Source organism: Sus scrofa, chromosome 5 (assembly GCF_000003025.6).
Source record: "Sus scrofa isolate TJ Tabasco breed Duroc chromosome 5, Sscrofa11.1, whole genome shotgun sequence".
Classification (NCBI taxonomy): Eukaryota; Metazoa; Chordata; class Mammalia; order Artiodactyla; family Suidae; genus Sus; species Sus scrofa.
Window position 1 is genome coordinate 11,684,445 of NC_010447.5, and position 25,156 is coordinate 11,709,600.

At 40.8% G+C, this 25,156-nt stretch overlaps 1 protein-coding gene across 27 annotated transcripts in view; it reads left to right on the forward strand.

The window, feature by feature from the left end:
* Nucleotides 1–25,156, forward strand: part of RBFOX2 (RNA binding protein, fox-1 homolog (C. elegans) 2) — a 271,803-nt gene that overhangs the window by 50,922 nt on the left and 195,725 nt on the right. For 2 of the 27 annotated variants that reach the window (XM_021091014.1, XM_021091015.1), the window contains exon 1: nucleotides 12,380–12,557. The exons of 21 other annotated variants lie outside the window; for them this stretch is intronic. In XM_021091014.1, coding sequence (XP_020946673.1) covers nucleotides 12,516–12,557 — 42 coding nt within the window. In that variant the 5' untranslated portion in view covers nucleotides 12,380–12,515. Of the gene's footprint in view, nucleotides 1–11,573; nucleotides 12,057–12,379; nucleotides 12,558–25,156 lie in introns of those variants that run through there. 4 more of the 27 variants (XM_021091017.1, XM_021091025.1, XM_021091022.1 and 1 more) reach the window with 4 other exon arrangements.

Consider the following 25,156-nt stretch of genomic DNA (forward strand, 5'->3'; position numbering starts at 1 on the left):
CTGGAGCTAAAATCACCTCTGAACATCTGTGTCTCTTCCGTAGATTATAATTCCTGGAGGAGAGGGCAGTTTCTGATTGTTTTTGGTATTCCCCAGAGGGTCTGGCCTTCTTGGTAATTCAATAAATATTTATTGAGATCAATTAAATAAATAAGAAGCTTCTAAACTAAGCACAAAGGAGAGAGTGCAATTCAGTAGTTTATTTGTGAACTTAATTCTCCAGGTCTTCATGCCACACTTCTCTTTCTTTCTCTCTCTCTCTCTCTCTTTTTTTTTTTTTGGTCTTTTTAGGGCTGCACCAGCAGCATATGGAGTTTCCCAGGCTAGCAGTCAAATCGGAGCTTACACCACAGCCACAGCACCACCAGATCCGAGCCACATCTGCAACCTACACCACAGCCACAGCACCACCAGATCCGAGCCACGTCTGCAACCTACACCACAGCTCACGGCAATGCCGTTGCCGGATCCTTAACCCACTTAGCGAGGCCAGGGATCAAATCTGTGTCCTCATGGATGCTAGTCAGATTCGTTTCCACTGAGCCTCGACGGGGACTCCATGCCACACTTCTCTGATCAGGTTGCTGGGCCCAGGTGACCAGGCTGGGACTTGTCTTTAACCTTTTTACCCTCTGCCTTGGTTACGCCGTCACTAAGCAGTGTGAAGGGGGTTATAGAAGCGTCAGGCCAGCTGACAGTCTCTGCCCATTCTCCCCCACCACACACCGAACTCCTTTCTGTATGGCCTTTGGGGACAGTAAAAAAAAATTGCTTTAACGGTGTGCCTCCTGGGTGAAGCTGGAGGCTAATCATGTACCACTCCTATTTCTGTTAGGTGTGTGGAATGAGAGGGGGCAGTGATGCTGGAAATGATCTTAGAGAATCTGCCTCATGCCCATGTTTTACCAGCGAAAAGACAGAGACCCAGAAAGACCCACACGGCGAATTAATTACCCTCAAGACTGTCCTCCAGGTCTGCCGGGTCTCAGTTCTAGGCATTTGCAACATTACCCAAGAGCATCACTAAACCCGACTTCCTGCAAAAACGAATATTGGCGATTTAACTTAGGAGTGTGAGTGCAAAACCTTTTTCCCTTTTGAGAGGCGGAACTATCCCAAAGTTTCTCTTTTTCTGTTTTTTTTTTTTTTTTTTTGCTTCTGATGTAGGAGACAGACAAAAAGAAAAAAGTTTCATAAAGGATATGCTTCATTTAAATGCTTAAAGAAAAAAGTCGGCCACTTTGAATTCCTAAAAATAACATTAAAAAAATTCCATATTGTGTAAAGCAGGATTTTAATTATTTTAAAATTAATACTGTAATTTTCTGGGGGAGGGAGGCTGGGCCTGATGAGGATGCTGGTTCTCTGAATGTTTTATATTCTTATATGCCTCTTTTGTTTGTGGTGACCCCAGAACTGGAGATGGAGAGATGTTTTCTGAACGGTGATTTGGGGGGAAGGGGTGAGAAAGCTGTGGGTGGGAAAGCTCAGCCTGGTGGTTTTAGAGAGTTGGCTGTGTGTGTGTGTGTGTGTGATTTTTTTTTTTTTGCTGGGGGGAAGGGGTTGGTTTAAAGGAAAGGCCTGCAAAGAGCCTGGTCCTAACTGATTCCAGATGGGCCTGCTCTAGTACAAAGGTTTTCAGTGTGTTTGGGATGGGGCCGACCAAGAGGGCCCCTGAGCACTTCCTGTGCAGCTAGCTCTGCAATTGGACTCACCTAATCAGAAACAGCCCTTACTGCTGGGGCTCAAGAGCAGCCGTCTCGGTCTCTCTTTGTGCCTCGTTCCGTGAACTGCCCTCTTCTCCGGTCCAGTTTATCTTCCCCCATTCTAGTCTCCTTTCCTCTCTAATCTCTTCTCCATTTGTTTTCAAGAGACCTTAAAAAAAAAAAGTGTACGTGTCTATATATTCTTTGTGGAGGGGGAGGAGGGAGGAGGAAGAGGAGGGGAAGGAGAAGGAGTAGGAGGGCGGAGGGCAAAGGGCCAAATTAAAGACAGATGCCGAAAGGCTTTCCTTCTGGACTTGGGAGATATTTGCTGGAAGTGGGTACTGGGAACATGAGAATGTGAAGCAGACGGGGAAACCCAAGCCTCTCTATGTTTTAATTTTTGTCAATCCTGGCATCCTTTCCAAAGGGTTCCAGACTGTTGGCACAGTTTATTTACGTTATGCCCTGAGTATCACTGGCCCTTTCTGGCTGTGTCCACAGAGGAGTTGGACAGTGACTTTAAGCCCAGTAGAGGTGGAAAGGTGTTTCGTGTTCACAACCCATGTAGCATTGTAGCTGGGGTGGGGACCTGCCTTCTGTGCTGTGGCACAGGCTTGAATCTGGCCCGCTTCTCAACTCCCCAGTGTGTCTCAGGCCCTCAGCACAGGGTGACAGCAGACTTTGTGGTGCTGCTCAGCTGCAGGGACTAGTAGTTGAGCTGTGGGCCTTCCAGACTCCACCAGGGATGTATTTTAGGTATAAACTTGGTGTTCTCATTTGGTTCAGATGCCTCTTCGACTGTCTGGGTCAGATATATGCTTGGTGTTTGAATTTCAGTTTTCTGGATCTAGCTGGTAACTGTGGAAACGCTGTGTGCCTAGGGGTTCATCTGGGTCCTTGCAGTTTCAGCCTGGTCCATTTGGCTGTTGTATTCATGTTGTTGCATAAATGTGGACTCATTAGGGTAGAATATGTAAAATTCTATGTAGGAATAAATTCTCAGCAACACTGGTTTGTTTTCCTGACCTCTCCGCACTTTTAGTGTCCTTTTGTCCTGTTGTAGATGCGGTGATCACATTTTTCCCTGAGCAGAATGTGGGCTCTATTGTCCAATGAAAAAATTTTATGCTGTTTCTAGGTAGAACGGTTGTCTGGGAGATATAGTTTGGAAATGGAAATGTGTGTATTTCTGGAATATTTTGATGTTAGTGGGAATAATGGGTCCGTGTTTGAAATCGGGGTTTCTTTAGATAGATCACATGGTTACCCCTCTTGTAGATGAGTCTTAGCAATATAGCATTGAAGCTAATGGAGAATTACCTGATAGTGTTTAACCATCAGCTGCTCAGTTTACCAGTAGGATATTCTTTCTCACCTTTATCTTTTAAAATTCTCCTTTAGGGGAGTTCCCTTGTGGCATAGCGGGTTTGAAGACCCCTTGATGTCACTGTAGCAGCTTGAGTCACTGCTGTGGCTCAGGTTTCGTCCCTGGCCCGGGACGCAGGCCACCCACTCCCCTGCCAAATTCCCTTTTAGGTGAAGAAGAGAGGGCAGCTAAACTGTGTTTGTTTGCTTGTTTATTTGTTTTTTGAGTGGATATTATTTACCAAGTATCAGACTCGTATTATCTCATTTAATATGACGTTCCCTTAATTTGATTTGCAGATGAGGAAACTGGTTGCCCATTGTTGCAGAGCTAGCGTCAGAGAGACAGGGTCAACTCAAATCCAGGATCCAAAGGCGATAGATGTTCTTCCATACTCTGAGTTATATGTGAGGCCTGAACTCTTCTCAGAAAGAAATTCTTTTCTAAGAGGAAGATAGTGATTAAAATATTTTAAACATCATTTTGAACTTTTTTATTATCATCTTTCCTTTTTAGGCATGCTAAAGCCTCATGCCTGTGGTATATAAAAAGCTGACACTGGAGAGAGGAAGGAGGGGAACCAATTATTTATTGTTTATAGGGAAGTTTTGAGGCTTAAAAAGCTGCCTTTTTTCTTTCTTTCTTCTTCTTCTTTATTTATTTATTTATTTATTTTGTTTTTTAGGGCCACACCCGTGGCACATGGAAGCTCCCAGGCTAGGGGTCGAATCAGAGCTGCAGCTGCCGACCTAGACCTACACCAGAGCCACAGCAACGCGGGATCTGAGCTGCGTCTGCGACCTACAGCACAGCTCACGGCAATGACGGATCCTTTAACCCACCGAACAAGGCCAGGGATCGAACCTGTGTCCTCACGGATACTAGTCGGGTTCGTTACTACTGAGCCACAATGGGAACTCCAAAAGCTGCCTTTTTTTTTTTTTTTAAATTGAAATTTTTATTGGAATAATTGTAGATACACATGCAGTTGTACAGAAGCTGCTTCTGAAGTGGCAGGAGGGCAGAGGTTCTGATGTAGAAGCAGTCAGGCACCTTTCCTTCTAAGTCTTCTAAGGCACTGTGGAAGGGATTGGGGCTCCTGAGACCTGGCTCACGTTGGCAGCTCTCTGCTGTCTTTGGTATGCCGCTTGTCAAATACTAGAGGTGCTCTAGCATGAGAAGCACCCGGGTGCAGTTCCTAGTTCAAGCAGGCCATGAAACCATGATGTGTTTGAGCAGAGACAGCGCTCAGAATGAAGGACAGATTGGGGGCAGAGACCATCGCAGACCGTGGAAGAAGTGAGTTGGAATTGATGGGGCGAATCAACCAGGCATATGTGGTTGGGACCAACTAGGATGACTCTTCTTGTTTTCCTGTTAGCTTAGATGTCATCTTTATAAGGTGGCCTTATTTAACCTAATTTTATTTTAATGCTTGTTACAAAATAAAGAAAAATTGATGACTCTATTTGGTTTAAAAACTCTGCTCATCTATATTGGTTTCATGGCTATTCTTTCCTTTTATGCCTTTAACGTCTCATCCTGGGATTGAAGTTCCCTAGATTTATCTTTTATAAAAGGCTCTCTCATATATGAGAGACATATATATATAATCCCTAGCTTACTAGGGTACTTTCTTTCTTAAGCTTGGCCTTTTTTTTTTTTTTTTTTTTTTTTGTCTTTTTATGGAAGCTCCCAGGCTAGGAGTCAAATTGGAGCTATAGCTGCTGGCCTACACCACAGTCACAGCCATGTGGGATCTGAGCTATGTCTGTGACCTCCACCATAGATCACAGCAACACCAGATCCTATAACCCCCTGAGTGAAGCCAGGGATCAAACCTGAGTCCTCATGGATACTAGTTGGGTTCATTACTGCTGAACCATGATGAGAACTCCAAGCTTGGCTTTTTTTTTGTTTGTTTTGTTTTTTTTTTGTCTGTTTTTAGGGCTGCATCTGTGGCATAGGGAGGTTCCCAGGCCGGGGGTCTGATCAGAGCTGTTGCTGCTGGCCTACCCCACAGCCACAGCCACAGCACCACCAGATCTGAGCCGCATCTGCGACCTACAGCACAGCTCATGGCAACACCGGATCCTTAACCCACTGAGCGAGGCCAGGGATTGAACCTGCAACCTCATGGTTCCTAGTCAGATTCGTTTCCCCTGCACCATTACGGGAACTCCGAGCTTGGCCTTTTTTATTTTTATTTTTATTTATTTATTTATTTATTTTTGTCTTTTTGCTATTTCTTTGGGCCGCTCCCTCAGCATATGGAGGTTCCCAGGCTAGGGGTCGAATCGGAGCTGCAGCCGCCAGCCTACACCAGAGCCACAGCAACTTGGGACCCGAGCGGCGTCTGCAACCTACACCACAGCTCACAGCAACGCCGGATCATTAACCCCCTGAGCAAGGGCAGGGACTGAACCCGCAACCTCATGGTTCCTAGTGGGATTCGTTAACCACTGCGCCATGACGGGAACTCCTTGGCCTTTTTTTAAAGTAACTTTTCCCCCCGAGATCAGAAAGAAAAGAAGTAATTATGGACAAGAAAATTTAAAAACATGTAAGAAAAAAAAGCATTGTATGGTTGTGTGTGTGTGTGTGTGTGTGTGTGTGTGTGTGTGTGTATACACATATGAATGTATGCATTTTCCCCTTCTCTGCCATATTCTTCTCTAGAATCTAGAGTGAGATTTCTTTCCCCGCCTGGGAAAAATTGCATAATTTCTGGATTTGGCTATTTCTTTAGGTAGTTGAGCTATAACATACTAAATTTGTAGCTGTTACCTTATTAGAATCTTTGCTGTACTCTTTTGAAAATCGGTAAATGACGTGATTTTTAGATGTGCTGTATTGACGCAGTAACAGTCATAAAGTCATGCCTTTGTCCTGCTGTTCCCTATTGAAGTAGAAATTTGTTTGGAGAGCTGAGGATAATAAAGGATTGTTATTTTTGAGCTCTTATCTCAAAACCCTCACCCCTAATATTTGTGTCATGCTGTCAGCTAAGGTTACTATTCACTTAGGTCAGGGATCTGCTCTTATATATTACTTCTGTCTCTTAGAGCACCTAACACGGTCCTGAGCATGTAAAAGGTGGTGAATGAATTTAATTTCGTGTGATCATGGGTTCCTCACGGATTGTGCATTATACAGACATACATGATGTGCCTGGGAATTTTAAAACGCTACTTCATTCGGGTTTCTAGAGGAGGACGTATGTGACTGTCTTCATGAGGTTCTTTACTTGAACCAGGACATAAGTAGGAACTATAAAGGGAGAAGTGATAGATCATTAAAATCAGGACTCTCTTTTCATTAAAATGCACCATTACGATAATAAAAAGGCATACCACAGAGTAGGAGAAGACCATTTGCAATATAGGTATCTGGCTGAGGTTCAGAATATATATAAATAACTCATACAAATCAATATATAAAAGAAATCCTATAAATCAGTCTTTGAACAAGCCAGAAAAAAAAAATAGGAACGAGAAATTTGAATGGGTATTTCATCAAAAGGGAGAGCCAAATGTCCCCAAAGTGGCCAGCATCATTCATCATCAGGATAAAGCAGAGAACCACAATGAGGCACGTCTGCACTAACTCCGGAGTGACTGAAACAAACAGGCAGACATCATCAGGGGTTGGTAAGGTTGTTCAGCATTGGGAACCCTCATACGCTGCTAATGGGGATGCACAGTGGCATAACTTGGGAAAATCGGCAATTGTACCCTATAACTAGTAATTCCACTGCTGATAGTACCCAGTGTGTACTTATGTGCACCAAAAGACATGTACAAGAATGTACATATGTAGCAGCATTTTTAGTAATAACCTCAAGCTGGAAATAACAGAAATGCTTTTCAACAGTACTGAAATGTTTTTCAATACATTAGGGTTGTATTTATAAAATGGAATACTTTATAGTAATGACAGCAAGTGAACTACTGCTCTATTCAACAAATGGATCAGTTTCACGAATGTAGTGTGGGGTAAAAGAAGCCAGCACAAAAGTACATGGTGTGTTATTTCATTTATATGAAGTTTAAAAACAGGCAGAATGAATCTGTGGTGTTAAAGTCATTGCTGTGAGCTGGTAGGAGTTACTTTGCAGATGCGCTCGATGGGTTTCCAGAGTGCTGACAGTGTCATTTTTTTTTTTTTAAACCTAATTGCTGGTTACATGGGTAGGTTCATTTTGTAGAAGTTCATTGAGTTGTATACTTATGATTTTTTCTGTATATATAGTCACTTCAGTAAGAAGTTTGCTTAAAAATTGGATTCTTCTTTTATCCTGTGATTGTCTTCAGCTTATAGATCGCTCGTCCTCTCGTACATGTCCTCATCCTTCGCCTGTCAGAGCTGGTAGGATGTGAGTATGCAATGCACATGCATCTATGTGTTTATGTATTAGGAATGTTGTATGGACATGAAGATGCTTCTTCTATTAATCTAAATTTACTAGTCACATATTCAACACGCCAAGAGTTTCAGACAGCCATTGCAAAGGAAAATTGATGAATACACTCCATTAGTCACTTTTTAAGCCAGTTCTCTGAGAAGAATAAGTTAACTTTCCTTCTGCCTCAGAGAGCAGCAAATTTGGGTTTTGCCCTACAGATAGAACCACTTCTTCATTAAATGTTTTCAGTCACTAAAGCCTTCATGCTCAGAGGAATGCACCTCGATTTGACCTTTATTTTTTTAAAAAATTAAGATATCGTTGAGGTGTTCCCGCTGTGGAATAATGGGATCGGTAGTGTCTTGGAAGCAGTGGGACACATGTTTAATCCCTGACCCGGCACAGTGCCTTAAAGATCAGGCATTGCTGCAGCTGCGGCTTGGGTTGTGACTGTGGCTTGGATCTGATCCCTGGCCTGGGAACTCCATGTGCCTCGGGGTGGCCAAAAGTAGGGAAAAAAAAAAAAAAAAAAAGAATTGAAATATAGCATTATTAGGTGTATACAACATGGTTCAATATATGTATATATTGCAAAGTGATCATCATAGTATATCTGGTTAACATCCATTACCACACGTGGTTCCAGTTTTTTCTCTTGTGACAAGAACTTTTAAGATCTACTCTCTTAGCAACTGCCCCCCCCTCCTGGCAACTAGCAATCTTTTCTCTATTAAGGCTTTTTTGTTTTTTTTGTTTGTTTGTTTTAATTTCTTTTAGATTCCTCATATAAGTGAGATCTTACAGTATTTATCTTTGACTTATTTCACTCAGCCTGATGCCCTCAGGGTCCGTCTGTGTTGTTACAGAGGGCAGGATTTCCTTTTTATGGCTGAATAATACCTCATATTTTCTTTATCCATTCATCTATCAGTGGATACTTAGGTTGTTTCCATGTCTTGGCTATTGTAAATAATGCTGCAGTGAACATGGGATTGCAGGTATCTTTTTGAATTAGTGCTTTGCTTTCCTTTGGATAAGTACCTGGAGGTGGGACTGCTGGATCCCATATGAGAGTCCTATTTTTAGTTTTTGAGGAACTGTTATATTGTTTTCCATAGTGGCTGCACCAGTATACATTCCCACCAACAGTATGGAATGGCTGCCTTTTCTCCACGTTCTTGCCAGCACTTATTTCTTGTCTTTTTGATACTCACCATTCTAGCAGATGCGAGGTGGTATCTTACGTTGATTTTGGCTTGCATTTCCCTGGTGATTGGTGATGTTGAGCACCTTTTTAGGTACTTGGCCGTTTGTATGACTTCTTTGGAAAAATGTCTATTCAGATCCCTTGTTCCTTTTGTAATCAGATTGTTGTTCTGCTGTTGAGTTGTGTGAGTTCTCTGTATATTTTGGATATTAACCCTTATTAGGTCTATGATTTGCACATAGCTTCTACCATTCAGTAGGTTGCCTTTTCATTTTGTTGGTGGAGAGGCTTTTGATTAACTTTTATTCTTATCATGGAAACTGTAAGGAGAGGAATTCTACATGGTATTGAAAAATTTCCCCCCTAACTCTGTGGAAATCTGTCAAAGTAAGACAGTTTAGGAAAACCTAACCTGGAGGAGGTAGAAAATCATGCTGCCTTGCCTTCTCTCTGCTGGTCGGTCGCATCTCTCAGATCTCAGTCTGGCCTCGGAAAAATGCTCGAAAGTCCCCTTAATTTGCTGTGCTGTCTTCTGACTGGACCTTCATATCTTCCTTCTCTCTCCCCACAAGACTCTTACCTGCCTTATTTTCCTAAGTAAACTCCTGGAGCTCATTCTCCACCACACCTTCTAGATTGAGCCATTCGTCTTGTGTGCTCTTCACTGTACATACACATCTCTGCTGTATCACATACCACACATAGCTGTGTTTATTTGTCCTCCAGTGCTAACCTTTGAGCCTTACCAACTGGCATGTGGTAGGTGTTGAGTAAATACTGAAAGAAAGAAAGAAAGAATGATTGGGCATATTTTCTGAAAAGCAATAGCTTTCAGAGTTTTCTCAGGAATAAAAGTCAATTATAATATGTGGTATTGGTAGATACATCTTACCTTTTTCAGAAGGATACTATGTGTTAATTTCTTAGTAAACCCAGAGGTGTATCAGCAGGGTGCATATGATGGCAGGGGAGAGAGTGATGCTGACTGGCTCACATGGGCATCAGACATGTGACCTTGGCCTCTTTAGCATGGTCCTCTCACAGCTGATTTAATTTAATGGAATCCCTGGAGAAATACTTTGAAATGCTCTGGTTCTATATAGAGAATTTAGAAAAATCATAAATCTAATGTATAGATCCTGACTGCATTAGGGTTTATAGATTAAAATCAGCAGATCAGACTGTGTTGGCCTTAGGACATTATGCCTGGGCCAGTGTAGGCATTATGAAAGAGATAATTTTGGTCATCTCAAATATTATTAAATTCCAGAATATGTTATCTTAAGTTTTGTCATTTCACTTCAGCATGTAATTTCTCAAGCCAGTTTTAATTTAAAAAGATCTGAGTAGAATCATTGCCATTTGTCCAGAAGTTTAGACTAATAGGATTAGAATAATAGATTAATAAGTATTGAGTGCCTGCTTAGGGTTTAATACTGTTAGTAATATGTAAAAATTATAACTTTGACCTCGATGTCAAACAACTTATATTTTACTGATGAGATAAAAAAAACACAGATACAAATGATTTCTGACTGTTTCTTTCCAACCTCAACTGTCTGTAAATGGGAGGCCAAGCAGACAAAAACACAAGCTTTGGAGTCCAAACAGATCTGGGTTAGAATCTTCGTTTTTGAAAAAATTAAATAATGAGTTATATAACCGTGGTCACATTGACATCTCCGGAGCCATTGTTTCTCTGTGTACAAAGAGAGGTGGGAGTATATGCAACTTGCAGTTGTTTTGGTTTTATTTTTGAGAATTAATGACAATCCGTATAAAACCCCTGGCACATTGTAAGTGCATTTAATGCATGTTTGAACGAAAGGAGTAGATAAATAGAGCTTTATTTGTAGGAGTCCACTTAGTTCAGATCATTGTTGATAGATTTCATAATGATAACTAACAGAAGTCGAGCTCGGTAATTGATTGGATGGGCAGTTTTCCCATTGTGGAATAAGGTGACTAACGTGTTTGTTTTTTAGAGTATTAAGGAGACCTTTTAGAAGAGTGTTCATCAGTTAGCCTGTGGAACCATCTGACACAAGGAAACCTGTGCACAACCATCCTGAGCACCAGGAAAGGTTTCACACAAGGAGTGGCTTGTTGCAAGTCCACCTGGGGTGAGAGGGGGAAGCACAGATCTCAGAGATGAGTTAATCATTCTTTGTTCCTTCTCCCTCTCCCCCCGCCCCATGTGAGTTTCAGTTGTTCAGGAACCAAACACTGCATCCTTTGCTGTTTTCTGTAATAGTTGTAAAGCTTATTCTGGATGCCTTTGTATTAACTAATGGGACATTTTGACTTGGCCAAATTGTTTAAATTCTGTTTGGAGCAAATGACTATTTTTTGTTATACTAAATCATGTTCCTTTCATGTCTATTTTTTTGTTGGAGAGTTGGTGCCCTGGAGCTGAGTCTCTGCCCTCTGCAAACACAAAATTCAGTTTTCCTGCGTGTGTCTTATTTTAATCCACTCATCTTCATACTGCAAGGCTCTGACCTGCTTGGAGCCTTTCCTTCTTGGTTACAATAGATGCTTTGTCCTTTAGAGTCATATATAACTAGCCACTGGGTTGACTCAGTGTTTAGCTATCAAATATGGCTCTAAGAAAAAATTATTTCCCTAGAAATGGGCAGCTGAGCTGGAAAATGAAACCCTGGTCCACATTCAGTCATTTAGGAGAGCAAGTAGCAGTTTCAAAATTAGAGTTAGGACTAGGCAAAGAAAAAGTAGGGCCAGCTCCCAAATTGAGTACTAGTCAAAAAGTAGCTGGATTTAACTGGAAGTAGATACCTTTTGGGGAACTATCTGTGGCTCCAGAAATTATGCACACTTCGTGCTGTGTCTGTGATTATGAAAGGATAATTTTCTAGAAGTTCATGTTCTTCCTCTGAGGATTATAGATTTCCGTGAATATCCACAGGAATTTCACTACTAATGATGTCAACTTACTCTCTGTTTGTTCAGTCTCTTTGGTCGAGGGACTTAAACTACTTTACATTAATTTTGTCAGTAATTCTTGTAACATTCCTGTGTGGGAGCTGCTGCTTTAGGTGAGGGATGTCAGAATTTTACATAGCAGGTCGGTCTCTGGAAGGGAAAGTTAGACCGAGGATTTATGCTTCTAGGCGTATTAGCAGGTTTGGTCACTCAGTTATGCAATCTTTCTACTTCACTTCCCTCCCCTTTTCCTCCTCCTTTTCTTTCTCTGCTGGAGGAAATAATATTAAGCAAATAGCAAGAGGATCTGGTTTTCTAAGCCTTTGGCGATTTTGGGAACTCTGCCTTAGGCATGGAGTTCCTGATCATTGGCTTAGGATGGAAGGAGGCAGCAGACGACTGAAGCTCAGCTCATGACATGTCCTAATGGTTCTTTGAACAGTGGATGCTTTTATATTTGTTCTTTTTGTTGTTGTTGTTCTTTCTTGTTGGGTGTAGAGGTGGGTGTGAGAATATTCTATGTGGGACAGTCCAGGTGTTTTTAATGCTCAGCAGATAGTTCCACTTGCTTTGAGTTGGGGTCTAAAGAGAAGGTGAAGCAGCCATTTGGGGCGGGGTTGAGCGGAGGGTGGCTATAGGAAGGAGGACATTTCTCTGTTTTCTTAGTCATAGGACTCTGAATCCCAAGTAGCTAAATTTAGCTCAGGTTCCTGTTGAAAGCATCATTTTTTGGGGGCGGGTGGTGAGGGGAGAACGGAAAACCTTTTTGTGTATCCTGCTCCATGAAACCAATAGGGAAGCAGGAGGAGGTGAGGTTGCCATGGAGATGGTAGCTGTGTGCAAGGGGAGAGCAGCAGGGTTTAGAATTCCAGGAAGGAAGAGAGAGTGATGTCATCAGATTCCATGGACCAGCCCAGGAACCCCTGTGAGGTTGGTGGGGAGTTGGGTGTGCGTGGGGGGTGGTGGATGGGAGTTTGTGCAGGGGAATTGTGGCTTCAGTAAGGTGTGGGGAGTCCAGTTTCAAGCAGAGAGGTTGGTTGTGTGGAATCGTGCTGATCTACATTAATGTCTGCTTTTTAAAAATCTAAATCATTCTGAATTTGCAGAGTATTTTCTTTGTTGAAAAAGGACATATTCATTTAACAAAGGAGCTAATCTCGATGGAGCGATATAATACCTTTTTATGATTATCCTCCCTGTAGTATTTGTGTGTCTTTATCCCGGGTACGTGAGGGTGTTTGTGCACATATTTTGGATAGATAGTTGCCTTTGTAGGATGCCTTTTATGGTGCTGCATGAAGGTAAATGCTTCATTAATGCCTGATTATTGTATTTATTTTTCTACAGATGGGTGTGTATAAATAAAACACACTTTTTATTTTTAAAAAATCTGAAAGAAAATCAAAGCAATTGCTTTTGTAGCAAAAAGGAGAACTGCATGCTTCAGGAGAGTCATTCTAAGCATATGCGTGTGTGTCCGTACGGATAGTGAAGGGCAAATGTGTTTCTTTCGGAATGACTGAGGGGCTCATTTAAAAAACAAAAACAAATATCACAGAGTCTGTGCATCCAGATGAGTACTGCCCTTCAGAATAGTCAGTTTGACTCTGGTGATACAGCCATTGCACAAAACACAGAGAGCTCGCCTTTGGATCGGCTCTAGGGATGAATGATGAGCAAAATGTTTTCAGTTATCTAACACTGCTTTTTTTTTTTTTTTTAATTTAAAAAGAATACCTAGCTTGATCAGACACTGAGTTTCTTTGAGTTGGCTTTTCCTGGTTTGGGGTTGTGCAAAAAAAAAAAAAAAAAAAATCGAATCGTGTGTTCAAATGATGAGCTTTTGTCCCAGTTAAAGATATTTCAAGTTATAGGTTTAGACTCCGAAGGCAATTTCATTTTCAGGTCAGGAGCTCCTAGATTGTTTTGTTTAGCAGTGGCTACACGAATGATGGCAGCTTCCTAGCCGTCCCAGGGCAGCCTCTTCTGAAGTGACCTATTTGGATTTATTTGTTCAAGTGTGACTGTTAAAATCAGTGACATTACCACTGGGTGATGTGGTGAGCAGCATTTTTGTGGTGTGTCTGAGGGCACAGACTCCTTGGAACCAGATTGGCTCAGGTCTGCACCCCTCTTCTGCTCCTCACCGGCTGACCTTGAACAAGCAGCCGTCTCTTGGTCTGTTGGTTGCCTCGTGTCTAAAACGGGGACAATAGTGCGGTGAGCCCCAGCCTTAGAGTGTGGTGGCGAGGGTAAGTAAACTAATACGAAGAGCACGGAGACATTTGGTATATTCTCAGTCCGTGCTTGCTTTGGCTGTTGTCATGAATATGTCCTATATTTCTTTGAATTACAGAATTATGAGGAAGAAAGTTTCAGCTACCACTGTGTGTGCAGGAGGGAGGGCCCAGGAATCCATAATTTTAAAGTGATCCCCAGATGATTAAGATGAACAGCCAGGTTTAGGAACCGCTGCGTGTAATCTGTTTTGAATATGGCCCAAGCACTAGAAGCTTGTCATTTCCTGGGATCTTATTAGAAATGCAGAATCTGGGGTGCCACCCCAAATCCACTGAATCAGCATCTGCATTTTTAACAAGATACCTACTGCAGTGACTAGTATGTATGTTAGAATGTAAGAGACACTGCTTTTCTTCTATCAGTGGGAGTAATTGGGTGATAACTACAGGTTAAAAGATGGATTATCTCTTATTCCTCTTCGTCCGGCTAAGCCAGTGTTCAGATGCGCCTGCGCTTACCTTCCCTATTGCTTGGCCTGGGGACGGACGCGTTTCTGGACTAAGTCACTGTGTACCATGTAATGGAAAGAACAGAGTTGTAACTTGTCTCTGGCTCTACCACCGACTAGTTGTTTGGCCTTTTGGTCATTTAACCTTTCCGAGTCTCAGTGTCCTCACCTGATAGTGGAAATCATACCTAGACACGCAGTGATGTGTGCGGAGAGTCTAGCACATTGCAGGGTCTGCATGTTAGCGCCCTCCTTTCCCCTTCCCCCCTTGCAAAGGTGATCTGTATAGTAGGTTTTTTTTTTTTTTTTTTTTAGGGCCACGTGTGTGGCATACGGAGGTTCCAGTTTGGTATAGGGGACAAATTGGAGCTGCAGCTGCTGGCCTACACCACAGCCACAGCCACACCAGATCTGAGCTACATCTGCAACCTACACCGCAGCTCATGGCAATGCTGGATGCTTAACCCACTGAGCAGGGCCAGGGATTGAAGCTGCATCTTCATGGATACTAGTCGGGTTACCACTGAGCCACAGAAAGGACCACCAGTTGAGACCCAACACTGTCCTGTCTGGGTCGTTTCCTTGCCTTTTGCCCTTCTCTCAGCTATCTTGAACATCTAATTGCACAAAAAACTGTGTGCATAGTTTTTTTTGCCACCTGTTTGTATTAAGTGCCTTTGACTGAATGGAGAATATTATCTAAGAAGGTTGGAAGAACTATAGGAGTTGAGTAGTGGAGCTGGTACAGGAGTCAAGGTGTGATGGGCTCTGATTGAGGCAGCGCTGTCATGAATACTTGGTAGTTGACCATATGTTTTAGAGAATTAAGTTTGCATTTTTAAAAAATTGCTATAAAAACCATCCACCATGAATTCATGTGATTTCGTTTGAAGTCTTTTAGACTAGTTCCAAGTAGGAATTAACTAGCAATTATCAAAGATCACTGAATTGATAAGTAATGAGCATTATCTTTTTTCTGATCAGGGAATTAACACGGTAAGAGGAAGTTTGGGGACTTACTCTGGGGACACCAGAAGTAGACTGCAGAGAGTTTAGGTCAGAGGCTTGGTGGTTGTAGCCAGTAGGTCATTGAAAGCAACAGCAGGAGTAGGAAATAGAAAGGTCCTTTGTTAGCCAAACAGATCTTAGGGGCATGTGGGATAAAGCAGGATTGTGAACTCAAGCGTATAATAAAAATTGTTACAATGATAGCTTTCCTCTGTAGGCACACTCCTAGGTGCTTTGTATATATTATGTCTGATCTTAATATCTCTGCAAGGTATAGGTGTAATAGATCAGAGAGGTTGAGTATCTTGCCCTAAGTCACTCAGCTAATAGCAGTAGAGCTGGTTTGACATTGTGTTCACATCAGCAATATAAGTGATGAAACTGTTATAAAAGCTAAATTGAAACAGCTAATATGTGCCAGTTAAAATTTATCTTGTCTATATTGTTAGCCTATCTCAGAGGAATTTTTAGAATGTTGCAGAATCATCCTTTTAAAAGGGATTTATTTCCTTTTTACTCTTAAGCTAATTAAGAGATATCTTTTTAAAAAAAGTTTTCAGTTCAGTGAAATAGCAGTTTCAAGTGAGTATCGCAACACAAGGCTTGTTTGACCATGGGTTTTTGACCCATGATAAGAGTTCCATTTTATGTGATAGCCTGGTATACAGTTAGATGTTTGTCTGTATATATGTGACCAAAACAAGTTTCATGGAGTAATTTTCACCCTTACCAAACATTAGATGTATGATTCTTTCTTTCTCTTTAAAAATTCTGACCTTGATTCTTGAAGTGTGATCCGTTGACCGCCCCCCCCCCCCACTGCCCGCTGCAAGGTGCCCAAGAACCTTTTAGGGGTTCTTCAGAGTCAAAATTCTTTTCATAATACTGAGATATTCGTTGCCTTTCCTACTCTGCAGATATTTGCACTGATGTTGCAGAATTGGTGATGGGTAAACCTGCTGACGCCCGAGCCTGAATCAAGGCGCTGGCACAGACTGTACTAGCCGTCATTAGTGTTTCACCATCACACGCCTGGAGTTAAAGAAGGTGGGGGGGGGTTAGCTTTGTTGATATTATATAATGAAATTGTCAGTATTTAGAAGATCTTTATAACTTAGTGAACCAGTATTTTATAAACAGACAAATGATTTATAATCATGATAGGTAAAAATTTATCCAAAATACAAGACAGGCCAATGGATTTTAATATAACAGGGTATGAAAAATTCATTGATATGGTTTCAGATGTCACATAGCAACTATCTCTTTTCAAGTTTTGGTATAATATTAAGGAAGACTATCTATAGATATGTGAAAAAAACTGTTATAATACTCCCATTTTTTCCAAAGACATACCTGTAGAAGGTCAGGTTTTCTTCTTATACTTTAACCAAAATAACATAGCACAGCAGACTGAATGCAGAAGCAGATATCTTAGCCATCTTCTGTTAAGTTGCATGTGAAAGATATTTGCAAAAATAAATGTAAAACAGTGGCACTATTCTCACTAAATTTTTTGTAAAATTACATTTTATAAAATGTAGTTAATTTTCATAAGATTTTTTTATGTTAGCATAATGGTTTATTTTGGTATTTGAAATGAATTAACAAATATTTTAAAAATTACAAGTTTTAGTCTCTAATAGGCAAATACCAAAACTTACTAAGTCCCATACACAAAAATTCTTTTGGATCTTTAATAATTTTTTAAAGTGTAAAGAGATTCTTATACCAAAAAGTTTGAGAGCTGCTGGTGTAATTTTTTTAAAAAGTAATGGTTGAGACCTCTTAAATAAGTCACAGATGGGTCTTGACTCGCTGTTTGAAATATGCTGAGCCAGAGTTGTAGGAATTGCATTGTGAAGGGAGGCAGGACTTGGTTGGGTTTTTGTCTGAGTTGAGTTGATGTGGGAGAACACACTAAGGTGCAGAGAAAATTGAATAAAAGTGTAAATCTGGAGATTAACTATTTGCAGTCATCCTTCAAACCCCATCCAGATCTTGCCTCCTGATCCCTTCTTTGTGATTTCTTCCTGCCTTTCTCACTCCGTTATCAGCCTGTATCCTTTTCCCTCTGGGCCCTGTATTTACATTTTATTGCATGATTCCTGTTGTGCTTGTTTACATTCCTGTCTCTCTTACTAGACTGTGGGTTCCTTAAGAAAAGAATCAGTAACTTGTCTTTCTGTTTCTACCATAGCGCCAGGCACATAAATATCTTTGAGTAAATGTTTGTTGAAGAAATACATAAATGAGGAGAAAAAAGGGGATGATCAGGTGAGGCCAGATTTAGCGCATTTGGAACTTGATCCTGGAAGCAGTAGCACGGGAGTGATATGAGTGATGTCTGAGGAACTTAGCCCTGGCCCTGGTAAGAAAATAGGAAAGAGGTGGGTGGAGGCCTCTGGACCAGCTAAGAAACTATTATTATAGTTATTTAAACTTGACTCAGGTGACCCAGGCCTGGATTAAGGCGAACGCATTTGCTGCAGGTAATGAAAGATTCGTCTTCTGAGGAATATTTATAAAAACAAACATAATAATACCCCTGTTACCTAACATTTATGGCATACTTGAAATGTCCTGAACACTGTGGAAAGGGCTTTATGTGTAATATCTCATTTAATCTTGATAGCATCCTTGAGAATGTACTGTTATTATCTCTGTTTTTTTGATGGTTAAAATAAAATGTGTTCATTGCTGAAAAATTAGAAAATACTGATAGGCCAAAAAAAAAAAAAAAAAAAAAAAAAGTATATCCCTCTATAAACCCAAACTCAACACCAAGACATATAATCACTAAACATTTTGGAATACATCCTTCTAGACATAAGAAAAAAAAAAATTACGTATATGTGCTGTAAATGCCTGAATAGGAGGAAACCCTGAATATAAGGCTTTAAGCTATTTTTTCATTAAAAGGACAGGCCAGCCTAAATATATAAAATTTTAGGGATGTTGATAAAAAGGTGAATGTCTTTAAAATATTGATTTTATTTATGCATGTGTATTCAAAATCACATACAATATTACATACTCATTTAGAAACATTTTCTTTTATGGGTTTTGGAGGAAAATTTATACATGCTCTACTGCATCAGTATCTATATCATTGCTTAGAACCACCTTGAGTCTTCACATAGTTTTCCAGGTGTATATTGAGATAAAGCTCTTTTTCGAATCTGTATCTATTGTAGTCACTATTTTCGTTTCAAGCGCCAAGTACCCGTTCAGACGACATCAGGAAGGTTGGTTTTCTTTATAACCACCATAGTGCATACTACATTGCTTTTCAAATTTTTTTTTTTTTCAAACTGATGTGAACTTCACATAACGTGCAATTAGCCTTTTAAAAGTGAACAGTTTGGTGGTATTTAGTACATTTACAGTAATGTGCAGCCACCACCCCTACCTAGTTCCAAACGTTTTTTGTTTTTTTTTTTTTAGTCTTTTTTTTTTTTTTTTGCAATTTCTTGGGCTGCTCCCACAGCATATGGAGGTTCGCAGGCTAGGGGTCCAATCGGAGCCGTAGCCACCGACCTACGCCAGAGCCACAGCAATGTGGGATCCGAGCCGCGTCTGCGACCTACACCACAGCTCACGGCAACGCCGGCTCCTCAACCCACTGAGCAAGGCCAGGGATCGAACCCACAACCTCATGGTTCCTAGTCAGATTCGTTAACCACTGCACCACGGCAGGAACTCCCGAAACATTTTTTTTTTTTTTTTTGACATTTTTCGGGCTTTTTATTTATTTATTTATTTATTTTTGTCTTTTGTCTTTTTTTTGTTGTTGTTGTTGTTGTTGTTGTTGTTGCTATTTCTTGGGCCGCTCCCGCGGCATATGGAGGTTCCCAGGCTAGGGGTTGAATCGGAGCTGTAGCCACCGGCCTACGCCAGAGCCACAGCAACGCGGGATCCGAGCCGCGTCTGCAACCTACACCACAGCTCACGGCAACGCCGGATCGTTAACCCACTGAGCAAGGGCAGGGACCGAACCCGCAACCTCATGGTTCCTAGTCGGATTCGTTAACCACTGCGCCACGACGGGAACTCCCCGAAACATTTTTATCACCCCCAAAGAACCCCATACCTATGGAGCAGTCATCCTCCATTTCCCTTCCTTCTAGTCTCAGACAGCCACCAGTCTGTGTTCTGCCTCCATGAATTTACTTATTTTGGATATTTCATATAAATGGAATTATACAATACATGACCTATTGTTACTGGCTTCTTTCACTTACATCATGTTTTCAAGGTTCATTTATGTTGTAGCACATATATCAGTCCTTTGTTCCTTTTTATTGTTGAATAATATTCCTTTGTGTGTATATACCATAATTTATTCATGCATTGATTGACATTTGTGTTGTTTCCATCTTTTAGCTATTTTACATATTTTACATAGCTATTTTACATGAGAATCTGTTTTTAATTCTTTTGGGAATATACCGAGGAGTGGAATTGCTGGGCCATGTGGAAGTTCTATATTTAACTTTTTGAGGAACTGCCAAACTATTTTCTGTAGAAGCTGCACCATTTTATATTCCTACCAGCAGTGTACAAGGGTTTGTCAATTTATTTTTAATGAGGGACACAATAAGATGGGGAAAGTAAAGAGAAAATATGTGTGGCCTTTGAGTTTATTACAGCTTTGTATCTCAGATTTTGCCTGATGGACTTATTAAATATTTAGCATCATTTCAGTCCCAAGAATGAAATTTAGCTCAGGGAAATGTATCTAATCTATTTTAAGTGGTGAACAGACTAAGAAGTGAAGATCAGAGAAGTGAAAGAAGGGAAATTTAAATAGATTGTAAAATTCCTTGAGGGCAAAGGCCCTATTCATCTTTTCATTTATTAAATTTATTCATCCTCTGCATTTAATAAAGTGTGTGGCATGTCATAGATTGTATTGGGGGGGGGGTCCCAAGACTACCCCAGGTCCAGGGATTTGCTAGGGTTTACAGAATTCAGCATATAGACACACCCACGGCTATGATTTATGGCAGTGAAATGACACAAAGCAAAGTCACTAAAAGTGCATGGGATGAAGTCCAGAAGGAATCAGGCTCAAGCTTCTAGGCGTTCTCTCCCAGCGGAGTCGCACAGGATGTCCTTACTTCCTTCAGCCAGTTGTGGAAGTGTTGTCTACCAGGGAAGCTCGTTAGAGACTTAGTGCAGAAATTCTTCTTGTGTTGGCGCCGGTGGGAAGGGTTGTTCACGTGAGCACCCTCTGCCTAGCACATCCTCAAATGCTGGACTCCTGGAAGGAAAGCAGGTGTTGGGCATAAACCATATTATTCGCACAGTCTAAGTACAGTCAGCCCCTCTTAGCGTTTGTGGGAACAGAACCCTCCTGAAATCCAAGTTCCCAGGCACCATCAAGGCCAACCTTGCAAGCTGCCCTTTCTAAGAATAGCAGCCAGCACTGCTTTGTTCATTCTTTTCCGGTACACTGATGTTTAGTTCTTTAAAAAGTGTTGCTAAGTTCTGTGAAGAAAAATAAATGCCAGCGGGTAGGGAACCAGCAGGGACTTGAGTGTAGACAGACCTGAATTTGTATTATTGGGGACAAATCACATAGTTTTCTGAGCCTCAGTTTTCTTATTAGTGAGAGATATATTACAGGGTTTCAGCAAGACTAGAAAGTGATAATGTCTAGAAAACACAAAGCGTAGTGTCTGTCTTGTATAAAGTAAGTGGTTATTAGCATTTTTGTTTCGGCTCATCCATACCAGTCTGTCCAGTCAGGAGAAAGAGACTATGAGTAATACAGACAGGGAATTTAATATAAAGCATTGTTTAAAATAACTGAAGATTGACGTAATAAGGGACTGTCTTGTGAGAAGTTGAGAACTCTAAGGAATAGCAGATGTCCTATAATAGATATATAATGTAATAATAGGATATAAAATATCATTAACATACAATTAATAATAGCCACTGTCCCTCAGGCTGAGATAAAGCACCCCCAAATGAGCTGTCTCTTAAAAAAAAAGACAGGGTTTGGGGTGAAGTGGTGAGTATAAGAATGAACTTGTTGTCAGTTTTCTTGATGGAGAGGTGGGCTGAATTACTCTGTTTTATTTTATTCTATTATAGTGTGAAAGTTTGTGAGTTACATTTATATCTTGTGTTGGGACTGTGTGGTTAGATACCACCAGATTCATACCACTTAAAAGCCTTCATCTTATCTTTGGGTTCCTTGAACTCTAAATGGTTGGGACACAGAATGATGTCCTGTGGTCACTTAGCAGCCTCCCTGAGCCAGAAGTATTTATTGCTGGGATTGGTTTTTGTGTGTAATAGCTTATGGAACGTAGGTGCATCTTCGTTTTTATGGTATGCCCTCCCATGTCCCAATTCAAAAGTAGGCTTACTGCTTGAGAAACAGTAACTTGGGCTGCAAAACAAGGTAGTGAACTATCCTGGGAAACTTGATTTGCATTTTTCCCCAGCCAGTATGGTCTAAATCCGTCTTTCCCTCCATTGTTAAGTGAGTGTAAGGTAATATGAAATTAATTTTCAGCTGGGAGTTAAGTTGCTGACAAATTTGAGCTTGTACCATTGCCCACGCTTTGTTAGAAGACAGCTTCGTTCTTCCTTTCCGTCGCTTCCTTTTACTTTCCCCTCTCCAAGTTGCATGGTGGCAAGAATTTATTTTGTTCTCATCTCGGTATTTTTCTTCCCCTTCCATTTTGCGAAATGGGTTTGATTTTGTTAGATGCAAAAGAAAGACAGGCAGGTGGATTACAACTTTGTTTTCTAACTGCTTGGTGTAACTTCTTTGTGCATTTCCAGTTTTCTGCACCTCCCCTCACAACCCTCATCAGTGATAGAAGCCAATAAGAAATACTCCCGTAATAAATCTCTGGATGCCGTACCCATGATCTGTTAAGTGGGTGAAACCAGGGGAGATTGGCAGAGTGCTGTCTTCCTTAGGCTCCTCATTAGTGTTTTATTGATCATTATTTAGGATTTATAGCTAATATGTTACATAACTGCTATATTTCTGTACTGAAAGCAGGGCTTCTTTGCTTTGATCTTCAGTGTTGCTCAGTCCTTAGTACCTCTCTTTTAACTGTATTTCTAAAATCATTAAGGAAGTAGTTCTTTTCTGTTGTACCTCCCGGGTGCAGTCTTCTGAGTGATTTTAATTTGGAAAGGGCAAATATATCAACTAATTATTTAGAAATGATGTTGTCAATTTTCAGAACGCATTTAGAAAAGCGGCTTTAAGATCCATTGTCTTTTCAGCATGTGTCAGTCCGTCACAGTGTGGAGGTCTTGTCCTCCCCTAAGAGGTTAGAGGCTATTACCCACTCCACCCCCACCCCACCCCACGCACACTTTTCCAGAAGATCTTCTGGACTCCTTTTGTTTTTTCTGTAGATGCTAGTTATGTTATCAATCACATTATCTTATACTTATTATGACTGAAAGCTCCTTAGGGGCAAGGATACCAGCCCTGTGCTTGCAGTTAAGCAGTTGTTCATTGCACTTTTACTGAATAAATGGTTTCTTCTGCTTAATAAGGATTTTTCAAACATAGGTGAGATGAGTATGTCCAAGCAGCCAGTGGAAAATACAAACGTCAGCTAATAGTTTTCTTCACATCTTTCACTGCCTGTTGTGTGTGCACAGTCCATCACAGTTCCTCTGTTTGGCAGTTATGTAAGGATCCTTCTATTGCCCTTTCACATATTCCCTTAGCTAGAAGCTTCTAAACAGGTTTAATTACTGGTCTCTGTAGTAAAATTGTTGCAGTTGGTATTCTGGTTCTTAAATACTCTGTTTATTTTTTGAGTAGCTTCTGTGCCTTGGCAGGGTCAGTTTGTAAGTGTTTCAGTCTTACTAGTTCAGTAACTCTTGCTTAAAGTGCTATAGCTGCTAAAGCCTTTCTTTCCTCTTTTAGTTTAACACGTCTGATTTCTGTCCCATCTCTTCCATTACTTTGCCTTGTAATTCTATCTCTGCTTTAAATATCAGTTATTATTTTTGCACCGACGAAAAACTCAGATCTGCACATTTTTAGACAGTCATGATCATGTCTAGCAGGACCACTGCTAGTGTAGCAGAAGAACTGGGTATAGACTTAAAAGACCTCAGTCTGGAAGTTCCTGCTGTGCCTCATAACAAACCTGACTAGTATCCATGAGGATGTAGGTTCGATACCTGGCCATGCTCAGTGGGTTAAGGATCCAGCATTGCTGTGAGCCGTGGTGTAGGTTGTAGACACGGCTTGGATCCTGTGTGGCTGTGGCTGTGACTGGCAGCTAGAGCTCCGATTTGACCCCTAGCCTGGGAACCTCCATATGGCACAGGCGCGGCCCTAAAAAGACCTCCGTCTGAAGGCAACTTATCCACTGTCATTAGCTATTCGATCTTGAGCAAATCGTATAATCTTTCTGAAATTCAGTTTTGTCATCTGAAAATGAGAGTTATAAAACCTATTTTCTGCATACTGAGGAGTAAATAAGATTATGTGAAGGTGTTTTTGTACATTATGAAACATTAGTAATAGTTAGTGACTTTTTTTGGTTCTTTTTAATACTCTTAAGTAATACATGAATTTTACATTTTGTAAAATTCAGGTAAGTCAGATAAAGCCTGCCCTTTCAACCCTCCACAAATGTAATTCTTCTCCGTTGAGGGAACTACTGTTAGAAGTTTTTTGTATATCCTCCTGGATCTTCTCTGTGCATTTATTTACTTTTTATGTGCCTGTAGAAATACTTCTTTTTATATTGCAATTTAAAGGAATGCATGCTGACCTGCTATCATTTAATATGACTTGAGTTAGTATACAGACATTACCTTTTAAAAAACTTGCACAGAAGAGTTCCCTGATGGCTCAACAGGTTAAGGATCTGGTGTTATCACTGCTGTGGCACAGGTTCAATACCTGGCCAGGAAAATTCTGCATGCCTTGGGCACGGCCGAAAAAAAAGAGCTCTTACGGAGGATATTGAAATAATACAATAGTTGATAACACTATTTCCCTGTTACTAAGAGAAACTGGTTTTTCAGTGTTGCAAACAGCACTGCATTGAAAAATCTTTGTGCATGCTTCTTTAAGCCCAGGTTCTGGTGATTTTCTAGAGTAGATAGGAAATTACAAGAAGGTATATGTATTTGGTATTTTAATAATTCTTGTCAAATTGCTTTCCAAAAGAGTAGTCCCAATATATTCCTTCTATTAGATGTGAAGCTATCTATTTACTCTTCTTGCCAATTTGTGATATTTTCATTTTCATTTTTGCCAGTCTCGTGAGTGAAAAGTGATACCTCACATCTAAAAGAATGTTCACAGGCAGTGTGGTTTGTGAGTGCAAACAAAGAGCGTAACTGGAAACAACTTAAATATCTATTAACAGGAAGACAAGAGAGAGAAATAAATTGTGACATTCATAAGGCAGAAATTAGTGAAATGCAGTGGCATACATAAGTGGAGATAGATCTCATAGTTTCGAGGGGGGAAGAGGAAATTGCTATGCAATAGGATCCATTTCTATAAAATTCAAGAACACGCAAAGTTAATGGATTTTGAAGAGATAGATATATACGTGGTAAAATCAGAAAGGAAAGCAAACCTTCGTCATTGAGTATAGGCCCCTCTCAGAGAGGCCAGGCGTGTTGGAGGGCTGGAGAGTTCCAGGTAGCAGCCAGAGAGAGAGATGGGAGGAAAGGAGTACCGCCTGTAAGCAGGCAAGGCAGTGAGTCCGTTTCCTCTGGCACATTTCTGTGCCCCCTGTTCCATCTGCCTTTG